The following is a 22,219-nucleotide window of genomic DNA, read 5'->3' as shown; positions in this document are numbered from 1 at the left end:
AACAGCTGCAACGGCTTTTAGCTAAAAATGCATATGGCACGTTAGTGAAAATATTAGAAATTGTACGCCCTGCTTTGGGATGGACAGTAGGGTTGGGAATTGATACGATTTTCATGAGTCCGATTCCCTTTTCGATTCTGTGAAACAATGAACTTGGTAAGCGCACGGTGACATTCGTCTACCTTCACCTGGAACATTCTACTTCTGTCTGCCTTGGTGAAAACAGAAGGCAGTGAATTGGAGCTGCCAGCCTCTGAGCCAGCCAGGCTACCCGTCTCCTCACAATCATCTAAATCTAATGGAGAAGGCATCCGTTTAATGAAAAAGCATTACTGTACAATTTCAGAAAATAAACTCATCTCCCCCTGATTTAAATAAATGAGCGTCACCTTTCTCTTGCTCCCTGAACTGTGGAGCAACTTCGTAGCTTGTTTAATAACTCCAAAGAGAGGTAGGAAATTAGTTTATTTCCAGAAATGGCATATGATTTACTAGGAACCACATTAAGCACAGTCAGTGATATAAAACTAGCTACTTACCAGCAGAGTTGCCTTCCATGCTGATCGTAATTTTAGCTTCTGTCTGGAAGCATCAAAAGCATGGCATTCTTTAAAATGTATGCCATGTTGTGTGTGCAGGTGTTTCTGCATGTTGGATGTATTTCCTCCAGCGGATATAATTGCTACTTTGCAATGATTGCAAAAAAATAACAGTTTTTGTTTTGCTTTTCTAGACAAAGGCTCTATCACATTGTACTTGCTTACTGAATGCCATGGGCGTAACTTGCGTAAAAAATGTGACGTAAGTCATGCTGCCAAGCGCTAGGCTCTGGTGCTGCCTGGAATCGTTAATAGAATCGTTAAGCGAGCTGTCAAACGGTGCCATGGAATTGGAACAGACCGAACCGGTTCTGAACGGGAATCAGTTTTCGATTCCCATCTCTGATGGACAGCTTTGGTAAGCCCAAATTTTTCTCCCAGAATATCTAATGTTCCCACGGACAACTTCATTCGTGGGAACAAGGACGCTGCTCGGTTTTCCTGCAGGTAAGCTTGAAACTTTGAAAAGTTTACAAAAACTCATCAAATGCCTGAATACCATAGGATTATTTTGTTCATTGGGAAAATACAATCCGTGGAATGGGGGAAAAAACAGCAGCTAAGATTAATGACGGTACTAAATCCATAGCAAGTTGTCAAACAGATGCCGTGATTTTTTTCTTGGCTTTGCGATATAATTTGAGGCTTTATTTCCAAAAGATCGATAAATTGACATTTACAACTGCCCTTTGGTGCAACACACCTGCTTCTACAACACATCAGAAATAAAAGCAGTCCTGGCTACACTTTCTCCTCTGTCGGTTTGGAGATTGTGTTTTAGTATTTGTAGACAGTTTTCCAGTTTCTCATTGTTAAACTTGTATATGTAACATCAAAGTTCCCCTTTAGCAGTTAAAGTTACACTTTTGATTGTTTTAACCTATGAAACATTATATTGTACCTAAAAATTATCTAATGTCTTCCTTATAAAATTTCCACCTCTAGTAAAGCACACATGCTTCCCATAATGAGGCGGAAATTAGTGTTATAACAAAGTCCAAAAGTTAGCTGCCTTCCAATTTAAAAATGCAGAAAATGGAATCAGAGATTCTAAAGATACACCAAGGTGTACACGCTAGGGATGCACCGATCCACTTTTTGCACCTCCGATACGATACCAATATTTGAAGTTTAATGTTGGCCGGTACCGATCCGATACCGATACCAAAAACAGCACTGAATTATTACCTAAAAAATTGTTTTATTGTGTGAAAAGAAAACTGGGACAGGCAGTAAGTTTTGCTATGGCCAAAACCTTTGTTACAATATAATCACTTAGTTTCTTTATTTTGAGTTTGATATTGAAAAAATAAAAATCCCCAGTAAGACAACTGATAGTGCCTATAACCAATGCCTGAACAAACGTATGACATTTGAGGAATATTTACATCATAAAGCAAAACATATTAACCTTGATAAAACTCTTATCACTAAGCTGTAATCATAAACAGTGATGCATAATAAAAATTCAGATACATCATATCACCGTTACCGGATCAAATTATATTGAGATATTTTAATATTGAATTAATTTCAATTGAAAATACTTCATTGATCTGAAAGGAGTTTAATAATTATTGTCCACCCATGCCTGTATTATATTAGGCTGCCTTGATAGACTTTTATTGCCCTTAATGCTCACTTCTTCAAAGTTTTCTAACAAACCTTTGAGCCCAGAAATGGGCGGCTCTATTAACTAATTAGGGGACTTCTGAGGAAGATACATTTCAGTAGACTTCCTTCTATGGGATCAGAGTGAAGGGTGCAGAATAAAGTCTGACCACTCTCATCCTGATCTGTACAAACGTCTCCAACCCAAACCTAATATTCATGCCACTACATAATCATGCACATCTTAATTCATCCAGAAGCTCCCCCCTCTCCCGTGGAGAAAAAGCCCTGTTATCCTGCACAGCCCTCCTACACGCTGTCATGTACATTTGATCCCTTAGACACGATAAAGTATTGCATCTGCGCTCAAGGCGCAGTGGTGGGTCTCGTGTAAAACGGTCCCACATACATCCTCAGCGGTAATCCTTCAGACTGGAGTGCTCCTAAAGATAGCAGCAAACCGCCAAAGAGCCTTCTTGTCACGCTCTCTTCCGACATGCTCAAAAGTTGATGACTCAATTTAAACAACAGCCCCTGATTGGTAGAGCCAAAGCATGTTATTATGTGGCAGTTAGAGGTCTCTAGTTGCTCAGTAATGGCAGACACATTTACATGTTACACAAAGTGTACATCTAATCCCCACTATTAGCTCTAATGGTGTGCTCGGGCGTACGTATGTGCGGCCTGCGACTGAATAGCAATAAGAGCCGCATTAGAGTTTTCACAGAACGATTATTACAGTGATTATGTACCAATCGTTCCTTTCATGGAATCCTATGAACTTCAGCTGACAACTGGTACACAATCTCAGCACAAAGAGACACAGAGACATACAAAGGGCATACGATACTCTTCACAAACCACAAGAGGAGTTAAAATGCAGGTTCTGCCATGACGAGCAGAACTGCTCCCCAACACACACGAGCAGCACAGAGTGTTAAAACCAACGGAAGATGTCGTTTGCATACCCTGCGACCCATATGACCTGATGGTACCGCTTCTCTACCACAGGAAACAATTAACAACCAATGAGCTGCTCTAAGGGATGACTTCCTGTGTTGAATGATTGCTAATTCAAGACAGAAGCTGTGTGCTCAGATTAAACACTTCCTCCCTGCAGTCTGCAACAGCAAGCCCCCAACCATCCAACCACTTACTGATTATTTATTCACAAATTATGCAGTCTGATGGATTTTATCTATCTTAGTGAACAGCAATGACCTGACAATAGTGGACTGACACCATAACCAGGAGTCCGAGCTCTCCTTTTAAGTTCTTGAGAGGTTGATCAGAGACGTTCTGTATTAAATGTCCACAAGCTGATAAAAATTGTGCATAGTGTCAGATTGTGAAAGCTGCAGGAGATCCATATGTGCTATAGTCTAAGAAGCAAATGTTTGTGGCCTATTGTGAAAACATTTTGTTTACATACAGATTATCAATAAAAGAGCTGAAACATGTTTAGTGCACAACATTTGGACATCCTATAAAAGGTCAGGTTTTTTTTTATACCAATTTTGTCATGTTGGTTCTTAACATTATCTTACTTATTCTAGAAATAATAATAATATAATATCAAACAATATTAACTGAAACAAAAACCTTCTCCCATTGAGGCACAACCCTTTTGAATGCACATCATAAGGAGATTATTTGTCAGTGTGTTGAAAAAGGTTTTCCCTGTTTTGACTGTAGATTAATCAGTGTTGAAATAAATCAACACCATGGTGAGATAAAAAATCTTCCAAATCTTTCAGGAAGAACATTGTTGACTCTAATGGGCTTGATAATAGATTTAAAGAGCTGTTTCACTGGAGAGAAAAGAGTCTACAAGAAGAGGAAGTTATTCTATTATGTCCTGGTGTGACCATTCAATCAGGAAGAAATCTCCAAAGACATACAACAGGCTTGCAACTGTTGTAAGAGTGCATGCTATGATTAAAAGTTGAGATTTTATTTCTAATATAACTGTCAGAAAGAGAACCCAATTCAAACTGTGAAACACAGAAAGGGAAGTGTCATGATCTGGAGATGCTTTGCTGCATTAGGACCTGACAAGATCATTACAGGCTTAACAGTAAAATCTATAATGTATCAGTAGGCACTTGGGAAAATATGGGGTCATGTGTAAAAATTCAGCTGGAGCAGAAGAGGACCCTGAATATAGCAGTAAATCCACACCAATTGCCAGAAAACTATTTTTCTACTTTGCAAAAAGCAATCAGGCACTGATAAATTGGTTCTTTCCAAGCACCAACTCTGCATTGGACCATAGGGAAACAAACAATGTCATCAGAGGCTGCTGGCAAGCCAAATTTCATGTTGTAAAAAAAGAGCCAAAAATGTTCCCTCTGTTCTTAATGTTCAGTTGGAGAACTATGAACGTGAATTAGTTAATTTAAAGCTCAGTGAACTGAATTCAGAAATGGATCTTGTTTTTCAAATAGCATGGCACAACACAATAACATTAAGGCATGATTTCAAGAGGACAGAGAGATCAAAAAGGTACAGTGTGAAACAAATGTGTCTTTTCATAAGGTAAAATCACATATTGGTTTAATTAATACATATTCTTAGATTAAGTAGTATATAAAAACAGAGGGCTCTGCAACCAATGTGAGATGCCATGTTGCGTCTGCATTTTTGATTATAGTTGTAGGGGACAAAGTTGTCATACGTGTTTTAGCATTGTGATAACTTCTTGGTGGAGGAGAGTTAAAATCTAGCAAAAACAACCATTACTTTATGTACGTACATACATACACACACACACATAAGCTATAAGCCGCTGATAACTACTGAAATTTCCCCCACCAAAACCTATAGGGGGAGCTCTCCATATAGGGGAGAAGAAGAATGCTAGCTCCCGCTTGTTGACCTTCTAGTGAAAGATGGGTCTTCGTCAGCTCTTTAATTCAGCTCTGCAGGAGTTGTGCACAGTCTTTTCATTGGTTTGACAGCTCTACGTCATGCCTTTCTTTGATTTCAAACTTTGACTTCTGATCCCTGGCGACAGAATAAAATCCACAGAAAAGCTGCACCTTTGTATAAGCCACATGGTTCAAAGCATAGGAAAAAAGTAGAAACTTATAGTCCAGACAATAAAGTGGTCTGTCCATTTGCAGAAACGGCTGGTTTGTTAATTAGCCTACGACAGACGAGCTCCATTTTAACAGTTATCAGCTTATGTTATAATTCACAGAAGTCCTACTAGCTAACGAAGTCCTGTTTTCAGAGAATTTTCTCATGTGTTTCCTCATTTATATTAGCTGATCTGACAAGGCTGACAGAGGTTAATGTGTCCACTACATTCAGAACGCGTAGAATACCACCCCAGCTTCCATACTAGTTCTCACATGCTTGAGCTTGATTGGAGGACCCAATCTGTTAATTGTAAGTCCTTCAGTGCACCACTAGATGGAGAAAAATCTTACACACTGTCCCTTTAAATAGTCCCAATGGACTTTAACTATCCACAAAAACTCATTACTAGTGTGTGTCTCCAATAATGTCACCTCCTGTTGTGAAAAACTTGTCTTTAGTAGACCTAATTTAGTTTTTGCTCTAGACTGATCTCTAAAAAAGTTTTAGGGCCATAAGGAGACAGTTCCTTCAGTCTCTGCGTTTCTCTGAACATGTTGTGTCCTCACATGATCTTGAGCTTGCCAGCAGCAGGAAGAGGGAAAGAGTCGGAGAGGAGCTGTAATGACATCCTCAGTGACAGGAAGAATGGGAAAAGTGAGACACAATAGTCTTAACCAATCAGGCTGCCTGCCTCCCCTTAGGCCCCCTCTTACCAACAATAATGCCTTTGTGTGAGGCTGCACTCCGCTCGTGTGTTCACAGACATGCACAAAGACCAAAGTGAAGCATCGTCCACTTCCCAGGGAGCCACAAAGACATGCGGGTGAAGGAGAGCTGCACGTCCAGAGCTGCTTTGAGGCTTATGAGCCTGCAGGAACTAAAGCTTGTATATAACCTGAGAAATGTCTGTTTATGCATGTCAGTGTTTCTGTCCGGGCAGCTACCACCCCACTCCTTCGTTCAAACCAGCCCCCCCCCAACACACACACACACACTGGGTGAGAGGTCACACGGATTGGCATTCCTCTCGGTCTGGGAGTGGAGGAATATTTCACTGAGTGGTTTGGTCCATAAGAGACAGGGAGCAGAAATGGGCAGCAAAGAGCAGGAGGAGTTCCATGTGTGTGTGTTTGTGTGCGTGAGCACGTGAGACTGTGTCTAGGTGGTGAATTGAAGCAAAAAAGAGAAAACCCTTGTGGCTTCTTCTCCGCTTCATAAACACTGCTGTTTGTTTAGTCTAAGCTGTGCCAAGGGACAGACACTTAGACATGAGGACACACAGACAGACAACTTCTATTCATCTACACTTAAGAGACAGGCCACAAATACCCAGCAGAACTACAGTGAGATTATTTTAGAGAGCCTGGGGAGAAGACACCAGAAGCAAAACTGCTCAGAGTTAAACAGAGGCTATGTTAAAAAAAAAAAAAAAAAAAACACAAACACACACAACAAACAGACAGAGCAAAACAAGCCTGAAAGTCCCAATCTTTCGTTGCTTATTTGCCGAGAAAAGGAAGATTATGCTCCATAATCTGAAACTTTGCAAACTTATAAAAATCATGAGGGCTAGAGATGCTAAGGGAAATTAGCTCTTAGCTAAAATCAACGGATCGTGAGATGCTAATGGAAATTAGCTGTTAGCTAAAATCAACTGGGTTGAACTGGGTCACTACCCGACCCAATCCAGAAGCAGAATCCGTACCCTCAATCCATACGCATGTGGAACCTGACATACATCCAGGTTGCCCTCGTTTTTATTTTGTAAAAAAGACCCAAAATTACATTTTTCTCTCCTCAAACATAGTAAGCAAACGAAAATAGAATGTTTCAAAGGTTAATAATACATTTCCTGAGAAAATGATTAGCTTTAAATCTTTTCTGTTTAATCAGTCCTTTGTGTCCAATCTGCACCGGCAATGGGATCCTAAGCTACTTCTTGGAGATAACTATTTTGGCTTTGGATTTAAACATAGATCTAATCTTTTTGAAATTAATGTTTTCCTTTCACGTTAACGTTATGGTATATAATGCATGATCTAAAGAAAGAAACAACTAAATGCAGATGAACATGGTTTGATCATATTTTGCAGGACTGTTCCAAGCATGTCTGTTGATGACGTCAGACAAGCAGTTTAACTTTTTAAAAAGCATCAAGATTATCCCATCTGAAAAGTCATTAAACCTTTTTTTAAAGATATGTATTAGCATTCTTTAGTGAGATGGAAATAAGTAATATTACAATAATTAAATTATTTATGGAAACCCAGCTGTATATCAGGTTGTGCATGCACAAATGAGCTGATGGTACGGATAAAGCTTCCGGAACAGATCGGGTAGTGACACCAACTAATTGTGAGATACTAAGAGAAATTAACTATAAGCAAAAACAAACTGACCATTGGTCTGCATTATGTAGCTATAAAATGTAGTGCTTCATGATTGACTGCGATCAATGGAGGTCAATGCTGTATGAAAACGTGAGAAAATTGATCAAAAATATAAAAAAAAAAAAAAAAGAAAAAACAACATTAAATTTACACAAATATAAAATACTACAAAAAATATACATGTTTTCAGAAATTACTTTTTCTCGTTTGGTCTTTGAGATCAAAATGAAAGAGACAAAAAGGCCCAAATACATTTTAAAAACTAGTGGTGGAACAGCAATAAAAGGAATTGTTTTAAGAAGTTCTTTCAAACAGCAAAGCAAGGGGGAGAAGGTATCATGTTGTGGGCTCCTTTGATGCCGGATTTAGCAAGGATTGCATATTTGAATATTAAGGGGTGAAGTTTGGAGAAACAAGATTTCTAAAAAAAATTGTATCTGAAGTTCTCTGGTATCGCTGGGTATCTCAACGAGGCGTTACCATGGAGAACACCAATTAGCCCAAACCTGCCCCTTGAAATCCTTTAGGCACCTAAATTCTGATTAAAAGCCTTTGGGGAGACCTAGAATCAACTATTTCTAAAAGGACTTCTGCAGGCTAAAAATAACACAAGGATAATGATCCAAGTGGAACAAGCTAAAAACAGAAAGCTAAAATTATTATTATTTTATAAAGTTTTCTATGAAAATGTCCTTTAATGTCATTTTTGGTCATTCATTTGATGTAGATAATACTTAATTCCTAATTATGACACTTGTATGCGTTTCTAAAGGCAATTCCATTTCAGGACCTTATCCTCATTTTTTGGTCAGTTTAATGGCTCTTCTTTTAGTTCTTTAGAAACACACACACTGAGAGACACACTGGCGCACTCCAGACAGCTGATGGTGCCATCAGATTTCACTGACAAACGCGTGTAGTGAGACTTAGTGAAAGTCGATACTCAACGCCTGCTTCTCCTTGTCCTTTAAATCTACAGCCTCTCTCTGAACCAATTCCTGCTAGAGCTCCACACATCACAACACTCCTCAGACGCCCACACGCTGACCAACCAGACAGTCAATGAAGATGATGACGTGACCGCAAGCTCAAGACGGTATGACTCAACATCATCTATGACCACAGAGAACATTAAACATGGCTCCCCTTCAGATCGTCCATCAGGCCGAAGCAGATGTCAGAAACATTCTAAATAAATTCAGTGCTATGCTTCCAGACAGGCTGAAAACTTCTGTAAACACAACAGGTCTAAGAACGCGCGCAGCAAGCCGATTTGTCACAGAGCCATTAGCATTTCTTTAAATGCAAGCAAGTGCCTCAGGTCTTTATTAAAACGTACCTAAAGCAGGACCCGCTTTTATGGTGTGTCTACATCTGCCTGAGGAGGGAGAGAGACCCACTGGGACCCGGAAACAATAGAGAAAGAATAGGCCTTGACCTTTCGGGACGGAGTGAGAAGCGAGTGTGTGTGTGTCTGATTGAGAAATTAGCTACAGTTCCCACCAAATGGTCAATACACACAAACACACACAGAGGCAGACATCCAATCCAGCCCTGAGGGTAAGAAACCAAAGACCAGACTCCAGTTGTCTCAACCCCGACCCAATCGTACAAACAACAATGCAGCACACACACACACACACATGCAGGCTCAAGCACAGCTATCACTTCTGCTTTTGAATGTCCAGCAGGGTCAAAGTTCACCTCTTCTTCTGCTTCCCTCCAGCACTTCTTTGTACGACCTGTGTGTGTGTGCTCACATTTACTAACCACACACTCGCTCCTTCATTCATTATAAATCCAAAGCCGTTAGAGCTCTGCTGCAGACCTCATTCAGTCAGCCTGGCAGAGTGAGTATGTTTGAATTGATTATAATTACTCATACTCCACAGACATTTATCACTGATATGTGGGGGCTCCACGCCCTGTGGGGTCATCATACTCTCAAATTGTGTAACATCAACAGCCGTCTTTAAATTACAACACTAGAGCGACGATTCCTACTGCTGCAAAAAATATTTAAAGTAGAAAAAAAAGTGATATTAGTTAATTAATCAGAATAAAAAAAAAGTAAATGTTGATGTTGATTTCATGGAAAAGTTGATATTTCTATTAATTTGAAATGCCTTTATGAGGTGACGTGATCACACAATGAGCATCTCCTACTGCCACATGTATGATATAGACAAGCAGAACGTGTCACCACGGTTTATGTGGACCTTCAGGATCTTCAGGTGATGAAAACCTGACCATGTGGACGTGTTTGGCGGGCGGAAGACTTATGAACAGATTGTGTTTTGACTGGACTTTCTGAAGATTTGGGAGATATGGAGAAGCAGATCAGAGGTTAGCAGTGATATGTGTGTGGGGGTGTGTGTCTGTGTACGTGGGGGTCAGACGCAGATGGACAGCTGGTGTTTCCGTGGTGCTAAATCACCCCCCTTCTTTCCAGCTCACATGCACACAAACACATTCACATCTACCATCCCCCCCGACCACTAAAGGGAGACGCCCCTTAAAGCTTTCCCTGTTCAGCACACATCCCAAAAAAAAATGTTAAAAGTTAAAACAAGAATAAAGGTGTTTCAACCAAACTGACAGACAACAGGAACAATCAATCCGACAGTTCGTTCAGACCCCGGCAGAGGTGACAATTTTATGTTCATACATATTCATAAATCAATCATAGATTGCTCTCTGTGGGCAAAGCATGATGCCTCGCACAGGCGAGCTGACATACACGCTCCTGCTTTTATGAGCTCATCAAGTCCCTCAGGTCACCAACCGCCATCTCAGACAGGAATGAGCGAAAAACAAAAAAAACAAAAAATCACACACATCAAACATCCCAGCACAACCCACACACACACGTGCACGTATCACACGTACACACATCTGTCATTGCGACTGTGACAGCAATAATTTCCCTGCATGCACTTCACTAACACATAATAATCCCAAACACTGCTGGGAGAAGACCACCAAGCAACACACACACACACACAGTCTGCAGGACCACCAAGCGGAGGGGCTGTCAAGACAAGATAAGTGTGTATTTAGCGCCAAGCTTTCGGATGCATCCACCAACACACACACACACACGCAGATCAACAACAACAACACACACACACAGCCTGGCCCGGACTCCTGAAAAAGCTCTGGCTTATCTTTCCCCACAGATAGCAAAATGGATTAAGAGCCACATTTGGCACGTCCAGGGAACTGGACAGATAACCAGGAAAACACTCCCTCTGACTGCAATCAGCGCTCAACACGATTTGTGTGCGTATGTATGTGTGTGTTTTCCCTGCGTGAGCAAAAAGCAGCAAATGCATTTAAGTTACCAAAACCCTCTGCCAAGTGAAGGCTTGAACCTGCAAACGGCGTGGGCCGCTGTGTAAGCCTCCTCCATGTCTGGAGGAGCGATTCCGCGGGTTGACCCGGGATCCGATCTATTAAAACACACACATTCATCTTCTGAGCGCACACGGCATGAGGCAGACAAAGAGCCGCGTGCGAGAGGACGTCCAGCATGTGTGTGATGTCAGATGGAGACAGAGAAGGGGAGCCCATCATACCGCATTAATGTGAACCCTGTCCCCTGACACGGCACGCTCGCTCTATGACGCCTCTGGTTATGGATGCCTGCTACGAAGATGATAGCAGAGTGAGAATCCCTCTTTTATAATCCTCTCACTAATAGAATAATTAATAGTAGCAAGCAAACAAATGTGATCATTACATGAATGTCTGACATCAGAATGAGATGTCAGGCTCTACTTTTGGCAATCTCTGCAGAGTGCACAAAACTTTGGAAATTGGACGTTAAAAGAAAATAGCATGTTGAAGTATACCAGAGTGAAATATTAGCAAATTCAGAATAACAGATATTAGGGGTGAAGGAATACATCAGCCAGGGCCGGTTCTAGCCCTTTGGTTGCCCTAGGCGAGATTGAGTTTTGCGCCCCCCCCCCTCACTTTTGCCGTGCGAAATACCAGTACTGTTTTCAGCATCTGTTTAGTGCTTCATTGAGTTGTGTTTACAGTTCCACAAAGAGTGCTGTGCGGTGAATTGTGCCTACAGTTGTGCAAAGTGTGTGTTACAAGATTGCAAATTGAGTGCAAAGCAGTGTTTGTTCTTATAGTTTTGTGAACTCAGTGAGTGGATTTGCTATAAGTATTAATAGTTTTAGAAATTGTGCTATAAGAATCAAGGTTGTGTTTAAGCATTCAGAAAAAACTGTAACTTAGCATGGAGTGATGCATAGACAAATACCAGAATAGGTTTCAGTACCTCTTATTTTAAATAATTTATTACACACTCAAAGTTAGGACTGTGCAAAAACACTTTTAACCATCTGTAAGGACACTTAGGTAAAGTATAACTAAAAAACTGGATTGAATCATTGAATGAATTTATTTCAGACAATTAACAAATTTAACACACATTAAACAAATATTAAATAAATCAATTTCAGAAATTACCAAATAACAATAAAAAATAATAAATTTAAGAAATTCTTCAACCAAGGACTACATAAAAAAGTAATTGATAAACATTAAATTAAATTTTCTTTTCCAGTTCAATTAAATCATTTGAACATAAATAGAAATGAGATAAACAAAACTTTCCTCTAAATAAAATATATCAGGTATATTTACCCTGATTTCTGACATTGATTAGTGATTAAAGAAAGGATTAACCCTCTACAAACAAAAGTGCTTTTATGAATACCATTACAAAATTAAAAGTTTGAAGTTGTTTTTTTTTTTTGTTCACATATTCTATGATGAACAGCCATAACTTCATATATTTTGATGATTATTTGTACATCCCTTTTGAATACTCAATGCAGATAATCACTACAAAATATTTTATTTATATTAGTATCTTCTACCCATTCTCAAGCTAATAATATAGCACATAATTCTGAGAAAAAAATGATGTCAACATTAGGGATGGGGATCGTTAATATTTATTGATATCGATACCTTTATCGATACTCCTTATCGATCCGAGTCTTTATCGATACCACTATCGATACTTTTCTGTTATTTGGTGGAAAGACGATGCAACAAAATTTTATTAACAGAACTGGTATTGCTTCTATTGCTTAACAAGTGAGCATAACAAAAACGTTTCTAGCCTTCAATAAACATGGCTAATGTAATAGGCCACTTGGAAATGACATAAAACTAACTAGAATATATTTTGACAATTGTTGGTTAATGTATTGTCTACTGTCACTTTTCATCATGTTTTTAGTGATTAGGAAAATATTTAACAAATAAATAATTGTATTTTAAATTAAATGTAATTTTTAATAAATGTTGGCATCAGTAGTTTAATTATATATAGAGCATATACAACTGTATTACTCATGTTTTTCGCCAAAAACAAAATTTCCCGTTTTCTTTACGTTACACTTGAACGCATCATGATAACCTAATTGTCATTTTACTGAGCCAATCTGAACACATCATCACGCAGCACGTCTGAAACTTTATTTACTTTTCAAGCTAACTAGCTTGTATGCTTCCGATTACAAGACGGATGTCACAATTAATATTTTTAACTGACCGGACAAGCTACAAAGTCTGTGTGCGCTTACCAGTGGTACTCTGAGTGGATGATGAAGACGGGCCGACTGCGGCAGCAGCTGGAGGAGGAGAGGGGAGTCTTTTCCGTTCAGCCATCCTCGAGTCGCGAGCAAAGTTAAGTGTCAGAATTCACTTGTTTTACTTTTAATATCTGTTTGCTTACAATTTCATTCCAAAATATTGGTGGACATGCTGCAGTGATTGACGTCACGACTTCCGGGTTGGAGGGCGCTGGAAAAGTGATCAGAATCTTTTCCGATTTTCTCTTAAATGTGAAAAAATAAATAAAAAAACGGTGGTATATTTATTTGTTCATATTTTGCTATTTATATATACGTAAGGTTAAGTCAAACTGACGGACGCTTCATAACCGGTTTAATTCGCTTTTTTTTCTAATTCTATGATTAATGGGAAGTAAGCCTAAGGGCGACGCTAAGTATAGAGGGCGCCCCCAACACATTTGTCGCCCTAGGCAATTGCCTAGCTCGCCTATAGCAATCGCCAGCCCTGCATCCAGCTCACCACAGAGAACTACACACAAGCTTGGCTTCATGGCAACAACTTAAGATTTTAGTCCTAATTTAGGGAGAAATATGCTACCATTATAGTTACCATAAGTAAGAGCAAACTATATTTTAGAGTATTTAAATCACTGTAGACTTTTCAATTCCAGGTTTAACAAACCCCTTTGTTAAAATTTTTACAAAAAAAAAAAGGCACCAAGAAATCGTCTGTTGCCCAAAACCAGTCAGTTCTAAGCTACACTATATTGCCAAAAGTATTTGCTCACCTGCCTTGACTCACATATGAGCTTAAGTGACATCCCGTTCCTAATCCATAGGGTTCAATATGACGTCGGTCCACCCTTTGCAGCTAGAACAGCTTCAACTCTTCTGGGAAGGCTGTCCACAAGGTTTAGGAGTGTGTTTATGGGAATTTTTGACCATTCTTCCAGAAGCGCATTTGTGAGGTCGCACACTGATGTTGGACGAGAAGGCCTGGCTCTCAGTCTCCGCTCTAATTCATCCCAAAGGTGTTCTATCGGGTTGAGGTCAGGACTCTGTGCAGGCCAGTCAAGTTCATCCACACCAGACTCTGTCATCCATGTCTTTATGGACCTTGCTTTGTGCACTGGTGCACAGTCATGTTGGAAGAGGAAGGGGCCAGCTCCAAACTGTTCCCACAAAGTTGGGAGCATGGAATTGTCCAAAATGTCTTGGTATGCTGAAGCATTCAGAGTTCCTTTCACTGGAACTAAGGGGCCAAGCCCAGCTCCTGAAAAACAACCTCACACCATAATCCCCCCTCCACCAAACTTTACACTTGGCACAATGCAGTCAGACAAGTACCGTTCTCCTGGCAACCGCCAAACCCAGACCCGTCCATCAGATTGCCAGATGGAGAAGCGCGATTCGTCACTCCAGAGAACGCGTCTCCACTGCTCTAGAGTCCAGTGGCGGCGTGCTTTACACCACCGCATCCGACGCTTTGCATTGCACTTGGTGATGTATGGCTTGGATGCAGCTGCTCGACCATGGAAACCCATTCCATGAAGCTCTCTGCGCACTGTTCTTGAGCTAATCTGAAGGCCACATGAAGTTTGGAGGTCTGTAGTGATTGACTCTGCAGAAAGTTGGCGACCTCTTCGCACTATGCGCGTCAGCATCCGCTGACCCCGCTCCGTCAGTTTACGTGGCCTACCACTTCGTGGCTGAGTTGCTGTCGTTCCCAAACACTTCCATTTTCTTATAATACAGCTGACAGTTGACTGTGGAATATTTAGGAGCGAGGAAATTTCACGACTGGATTTGTTGCACAGGTGGCATCCTATCACAGTTCCACGCTGGAATTCACTGAGCTCCTGAGAGCGACCCATTCTTTCACAAATGTTTGTAAAAACAGTCTGCATGCCTAGGTGCTTGAATTTATACACCTGTGGCCATGGAAGTGATTGGAACCCCTGATTCCAATAATTTGGATGGGTGAGCAAATACTTTTGGCAATATAGTGTATATGTTGGCTATTCTGGGTCATACTGACAAAACTTGAAATAAGGTCAAATGAGGCAGAGATATTCGAGAGCCTAGTTTAAAGGAAAATATTGTCTTGTCCTTCATATGTTGTTCAACTTTCTCCTCTCTTACTTCAAAATAAGAGTCTTGATTACGGATAGAAGCAGCAGATTACTGTAGTTCACCAAATGAAGTCATGTAACAACAGGTGCTGTGTACGACACTGATGCAGGTGAGCACATTTAGCCAGCTCAGCAACGTCGTTACGTTTTGCAACTTTTCGGACTTGTTTTTTTTTTCAGCGACAAAATCAAGCAACTGCTTCTTGCTGCAGACTTTGGTAGCAACACATGCACCGATAGCGCTGAGTTTACTGTCTTCAGTGAGTAGTGAGCGAGCGAGACCCTCCCTCCTCCAAAACACCGCAGCTGCAGCCCATTCCTGCAGTCAGAGGGACTCTCCTCTGTTTCTACTTTTAACAGGAGCCACACGTGCAAAGCTTCAACTGATTCCCCCCCAAATTATGAAGTGGGATGAATATAATATTTTGCCTTTTTTTTTAACTGCCTTTAATTAGATAACATAAAATATAATTTTGTTTCCGTATAGGTTAGAATAACCTTCAGGAACACTAGAAAATGTTTTATAAAGTTTATCTTGAGTTCTTTATGTATTTGGAGTATCCCTTTCAGTCTTGCTAATGCTGATGGACCAACAATATGCAAATAACGGGACTGCATCAATACCCTGCTGCGCTCATAAAAAATCCTGTTTAGAACCCTGTCATGAAGGCCGCGTCCTTCCAACACCTCAAAAGCAATTAAGGCTGGAAGTGATCAGCTGGGGTTTGGGACAATCTGGCCCTCAGCAGCCTCCCTGCGCTCTCACCTCAGCTTAACTGAGGTGTAACCCTGTTCCTTACACAAGCCTAACCCTGACAGCACAGACCTATGAAGTTTAAACGTTATATTTTTAACATTATTTATTCTGATATACATATTATTTATGAGAGGAAAAGACAAATCTTAGAAAATTAGAAACTTAGAAATTAATAATGCATCATTGTTATGACTGGACACCATATGGTGAGTTTATAGGTTCTAATCAGATTTGATCAAACTTTTCCCTTAGCTTGAGTTTGAGGACAACATTATGATTTCTAATCATCACAAAGAGAAGCAGGCAGGTAGTTTGTCGATTGTGATCAAAAACCCACATTTGAAAAAAAGGCAGCCTCACAAAACATAAAATATGACCCAGGTTAATTTAAATTTTAGGAATGCACTATTTAAGAAAGTTTATAGTGCTCCTATTTTTTTTCTGTGCTCTTAAACTTTTTTTATTTGGGAGCTCCTGGTAAAAAAAGCCAAGCGTACAGTTTCCTTCTCTGCTAATGCATTTTTTCTACCCTTTCATTTGCTGCTAGGGAAATAAATCTGAGCCATTACATAATCTTATTTAAATTATCTCATTTTCTTTGACTATGTACGGAAGCGTATAAAATAACAACAAAAAAAGCCAGCATTTTCATCTCTTTCTACATGTTTAGCTTTTAATCAGGCTGGCTGTCTCTCTTCTTCTCTGTCTATTAGAGGCAAATCTCCTTCTTAATGGATTTCTATTGTACCACCCCCCCCTCCATTCACCGCACAAACACACTCCCTCTGAGGGGGCCCCTTAACCAGGCTCTCCATATGCCTGACCTCCACCTCCTTTCTCCTCCTCTTTCCACAACCCCCTACTCCTTTCCCCTACTCCTTCCCCTGCTCTCTCGCCGCTCTGCCCCGTGCTGCCATCTGGTAGGGGCTAAAAAGAGTGATGGAAAAAGTGGAAGATGCGAGGGGAGAAAAAAATGGCAGGGACAAGTGTGGAAAGAGAGATGGATAAAAAGATAAAGAGGGTGAGCGGGAAAAAGGAGTAGATGTGGACACAATACAAGAGCGAGTGAAGAGGCTGTCCATCTGCTCCCCACCTCACCTCCCCTCCCTTTCTGACACACAGCCTCCCGTACACAACAAAGAGAGTATTTAACCTCAACGCACACATACCCAGGCATGCAGAGAGAGAGAGAGAGGCAGAGAGAGTCTCTTTAACCCGTTCCTCTCCAATGAGCCAGCCTGGGGTAGCAGGTGATGACTGGATGCAGGCGGGCGACGTGAGGCAAAGGGCTGGGTGGGTGTGGGTAATTGGGGGACGGAGCTGTGGGGAAGCAGGCTTGAAACCGATCTGAACCAACACCAACACGTTCTCCCCTCCTCTCAACAAACCTCAGAAGAAACAAGCTTTTCAGTGCTGTCACTATGACAACAAGCTGTCAATCATCGCTAAGCGGTGGGCTTCCTAATTAGGGGGCTGATGGTGGTGGATTATGAGCGGCTGTCCGGGCTTCAGAAGGCAAGGCTCGACCCACCCAGCTTACTAATGGATATAAACACTGAAATTCTATCATGTTATGCATTTTTCTTTTTGCTTTTTTCTTTTTCCCTGAACAATCCCACAGGCAGGTCAGAAGGTTTACAGTGTGGTTAGTGATGCATCCAACAGAAAACCAGCAGGAACTCTGGCTGTGGATATGGATAAGGTTTCTTTGCCAGCTTCAAATCATAAAACCACATTTTGCTTTATTTCCAAATATATGCTCCAAATGTTTGAAAAGTTTAATAAACATGAACACACAACGCTGCTTCCTTCCATCTGGGCCAAGATTCTCAACTAATTATTAATTGCAAAGAGTTACAGTCAGCTCAGAAAATCTAAGGAGGATGTGACAGCGATATATAAACTTGACAAACTTGGATGACTGATTGAACAACCAAAAAATGTAGGCTTTGATTAAAAAAAAAAGGCCAGGAAGAAAATTACAGCTTGCAGGAAAAAGGGTTTTTTTAGGAACTAAAAAGATAATGACCTATATGAAACATAGTGGTGGCAGCTTAATAATGTGGGATTTTTTTTTTTTCTTGAAGCAAGGGTTTGGAAGATGGTCGAAGTTAAAGGAAAATACATCTTTAATTATAACCAAGTAGAGTCAACTGGATTTGGAATATTTCTAAAATAAACCCAACAAATATTTCATCATTTTCAGGTAAAACATGTTGGGAAGAGCTTCATTAAGAGGGACATGCAGGCTGGTCAGAGTTGATGGAAAGATGCATGGGGCTAGACATCTGTAAGGGACTACAATATAAACCGGTTTATGTTCATTATTATGTAAGACTGGTCCGGTTAGGGTGCAGACCTAAAACTGGGCTCTAAATACCTAAAAACAAGCTTCACAGATGCTTTCTATCCAACCTGACTTATCCATTATAACTATTATATATAACTATTTTGCTAAGAATCTGCAGGAATATTCAGTTTATGAGAGACATGCTGCTAAACAAACCCAGCTTTTAACTGAAGCGAGTTCTACAGCACTGCAAGTCTCCACATTTTGACAACCATGTATAGTTTTACTTTATCCATCACTTACTGTCGGTCTATCAATCTTTATAAAGACATTTACATTTTGGGTTGCAAAGGTTTAAAAGGAAGTGTGACAACGTCTTTATAAACATTTATTCCAATGTTCCCCCTGAGCCGACCGTGTCCGCCTATGAACGACCTCAAAGCTGACCATTCCAGAGGAAGCCTGTTCAAACACCTACCATGGAGCTCTTCTACCTTGTGAGCCACTTGAGTCAGAGCGCAAACAACAGAGCAGAACACGACTCTGCAACATGTTGACAACATGACACCGTTAGTCCTGCTGGGCCTGTCGCGCTCAGCGCCGCTGAGATGGCTGTCAGGTTTGGACACACACACAGCACCGTGTAGGTCAACATACCCTGCAAACACTAGATTCCCCCCAAGGACCTGTACATACACAGTGTCACACACACCAGAAACCGTATAGTGTGGGAAGGGTGATAGGGGAGGAAGGGGAGGTTTGGGGCGTTGAAGGCTGTGGCCCACAAAGGCTGATCTGATTAAAGGAGGGAAAGGGAGAGGAAAGCGTTGAGGAGAGGGGACTGGAGGGGTCTCTGAGTGTATGACCACAAATGGAGAGGGCAGACACCAGCTGTCACTTGCTTGAGTCAGCCCTATTCTCAGTTGCTATGTGTGTGTCTGAGTGGGTGTGTGTCTGTGTGATCTCAGCCACAGTGGGTTCAGTTACAGCAAACTTTGACTCCTTGTAAACGTAGCTGGAGTGGCGGATGGCAAAAGCTACAGGTTGAGATGTTTAGTTAGACAGAAGTGTTTTCGTAACTTAAACCTGCGAGACGTATGATAGTTTACGATTTATCACTGATTCTAAGAGAGTACAGAAGGAGGACCAGGGGACTTACCCTTTTTCTCGGGGGACCTCGTTCTTCATCCTTGGGGCCCCGCCCTGCTCCTGCCCCGCCTCCTGTCCGCCCTTGTCGCCCCCCTTTACCCTCACCGGCCGGAGGTCTGATGGTCATTCTGATCTCTGGCGGACAAATATAGTTCTCAAGGCTCTTGGGCGGCTTCTTTGTGCGCTTGGTTGTCTGTATCTTCAACTTGAGACTTCCCTCTTGAAAACTTGCTTCCTTGATGGAGAACTCCTGCTCCTCCATAAGCCCCTCCCCTTGCTCCTCTAGCCCCTCCCCCTCACTGGCAGCGCCGTTAATCACATCATCGCTGCGCACTAGTCCGACGCCTCCCACTGCCAGTTGATGCTCCTCGTTCAGCCCCGCCCTACTTCCCCGAAGGTCCGCCTCTTTGGGTCGGGCTGAGCCAACCAGATCCCTCGGCTCCATCCACGCTCCCACCACAGCCAGTCAGGATGGGGGGGGGGGAGCTCTGGCAGCCGGCCTATGGGAAGATTTAGCACAGTGGTGTGGTGGGCTGCTTGGTGCTGTCAGTCAGCTACTGGGGTCTTGTCCGTTGTCCCACAGGAACGCTGCGAAGGCAGGGACAATCTGGGAGAGAAGGAGCAGGCGAAGAACATGATCAGAGGGGGGAAAAAAAGGAGCACATGCATTTTCTGTTCGCTTGCAACCTCTCAGCACTCGCTTACCCGCAGTCAACAACATCACTGGCAGCCTGTTAGACGTGCCGACAGACAGGACCATCACAGAGAAGCAGAGGCATACTGCCAGACTCTCATTTGCATGTTGGATCCCACATAAACATTTTCTTCTAAGCGTCTAATACCTCACCGTACCTTCCTTCCTCATTTCCAGCAGATCAGAATCTAACCCATGCAATCACTGCTAAATAAAACATTCCTTGTCTCTGCTCTTAAGCCAAGTTTAAGTTATCCTGAGGACAAGGCTGAAAATATGAACAAAAATGACTTTCTCATTTAAATCCAAGGCAAGGGGGGAGGAGGAGGGAGGGAATCTCACAGTGGGGGAAAAAAAAGCAATACCAGCAGAGAAAGAAGGAGCAAAGGAATCTAAATTCCTTCCCCAGATGTGGTTTACGAGCTGGTCTGGAAAAACCAGCGTCTGAACTGTTTTACACACTCACATTTCAGCATTACTGCACGCATGCATTAAAAGTCCGTTATGCACATAAATATACATCTAAATGACAGAGTTTCTGTCGTGGATCAGGCCGCACTGCTGCAACCTTAGGGGCAACTTTTTCATTAGATCAAGATTTCATCATTGGATTAATGCATATGCACGTAATCATCATCACACATACTTTCACAGGCCAAATATACCGGGGGTATAAACAGAAAGCAACCAAAACAAATACTAGACTACAGTACTTACTACAGCTCCAGGGAATCCCATCAGTCAATATGACATAAGGCAGGACTGAGTGGAAGTGGGGAATGCTGTCTCACATGCTGGGTTAGTCTAGCACCATTTCCACTGATGTGAACCCAGACTGGACCACAATTTGTAAACATGACTCAAGTAAAAGCTTTGCTGCTCACTAGAGACATATAAAGACCTCAAAGTTCTCAGCAAACATCCTCAACCCTTATACTGGGTGACACACTCTAATGGTTACTGCTGAAATATATAATATTACCATCCATCCATCCCAGACCACCAGGGACATAGATTCCCTCCAGTGGTCCGTGGTTCTTTCCCAGTTGCACATGCTGGGAAACCTCTAAAGAGAGAGACCCAGGAGGCATCCTGATCAGATGCCTTAACCACCCAGCTGACTCCTTTTAATGTAGAGTAGCAGCAGCCTCTCCCAGCAGGACGGAGCTTTCTCACTCTCTCTGTTAGGGTGAGTCAAACCATCCTACGGAGGAGGATCATTTATATCTTTATATCTCATGCACATCAGTTAGAGTCCAAATATAGATGGACAGGTAAATCTAAAGCTTTGATTTTTTATAAAAGACTGAAGACGCCAGACTTTATCCCCACTGCTTCACGTCGAACTTCACGTGGAAAAACAACGAAAAAGTGAGAAACCCTCCTCCCCATTATTACCACTAATGATCAGCACTATGTTTAGCATTACCTTGATTGTTTTCTCAGTGTGCCTTATACGAGCTTAAGGCTTGAATGATCCACTTATAGCACATGCTTTGAGAAGGACTGAATATCACGATTTAGGTCTCTTATTCAAAATACAGTTTAACAGCTGGTGGTTGATTGCTTCACTGTTCTTAAAAACAATAATGTGAAGCGGTATCATTTTCCAGACTGAAACTTAAAGCCCTGATTTTCCTTCCTTAGCACTAAATACGTTTGTCAGTAAACAGCAACAGTTTGATTTAAAGGATATTGGTAGGCTTTTGGAATCTCTTTTTTTGGAAGTCCATGATTTCTAATTAGTGGCCAACATTGAAAGTAATTTTAAAGGTTGTTTTATTCTCCCTGTTCCTGTTTATTAACATTTTCTTTCATTAAAATAATTGCAGTTATCAGTAAATTGCAATATGTTTTAGTATAAAAAGCAGGGAAAAGAGACGCACTCTCTAGGGACATGTGAGCGCTAA

The 22,219-nt window shown here is 41.4% G+C and overlaps 1 protein-coding gene across 1 annotated transcript in view; it reads right to left on the bottom strand.

The window, feature by feature from the left end:
• setbp1 (SET binding protein 1) overlaps window positions 1-22,219 on the bottom strand; it is a 53,557-nt gene that overhangs the window by 21,385 nt on the left and 9,953 nt on the right. Inside the window, exon 2 of the mRNA XM_038282889.1 lies at window positions 19,626-20,222. Within this exon, the coding sequence (XP_038138817.1) occupies window positions 19,626-20,060 (435 nt within the window). The 5' untranslated portion in view covers window positions 20,061-20,222. The remainder of the gene's footprint in view (window positions 1-19,625; window positions 20,223-22,219) is intronic.

Source organism: Cyprinodon tularosa, unplaced genomic scaffold (assembly GCF_016077235.1).
Source record: "Cyprinodon tularosa strain WSP-4 unplaced genomic scaffold, ASM1607723v1 ctg189, whole genome shotgun sequence".
NCBI lineage: Eukaryota > Metazoa > Chordata > Actinopteri > Cyprinodontiformes > Cyprinodontidae > Cyprinodon > Cyprinodon tularosa.
Note: the sequence above shows the minus strand (reverse complement) of the source record. Positions and strands in the feature narration are given on the sequence as shown.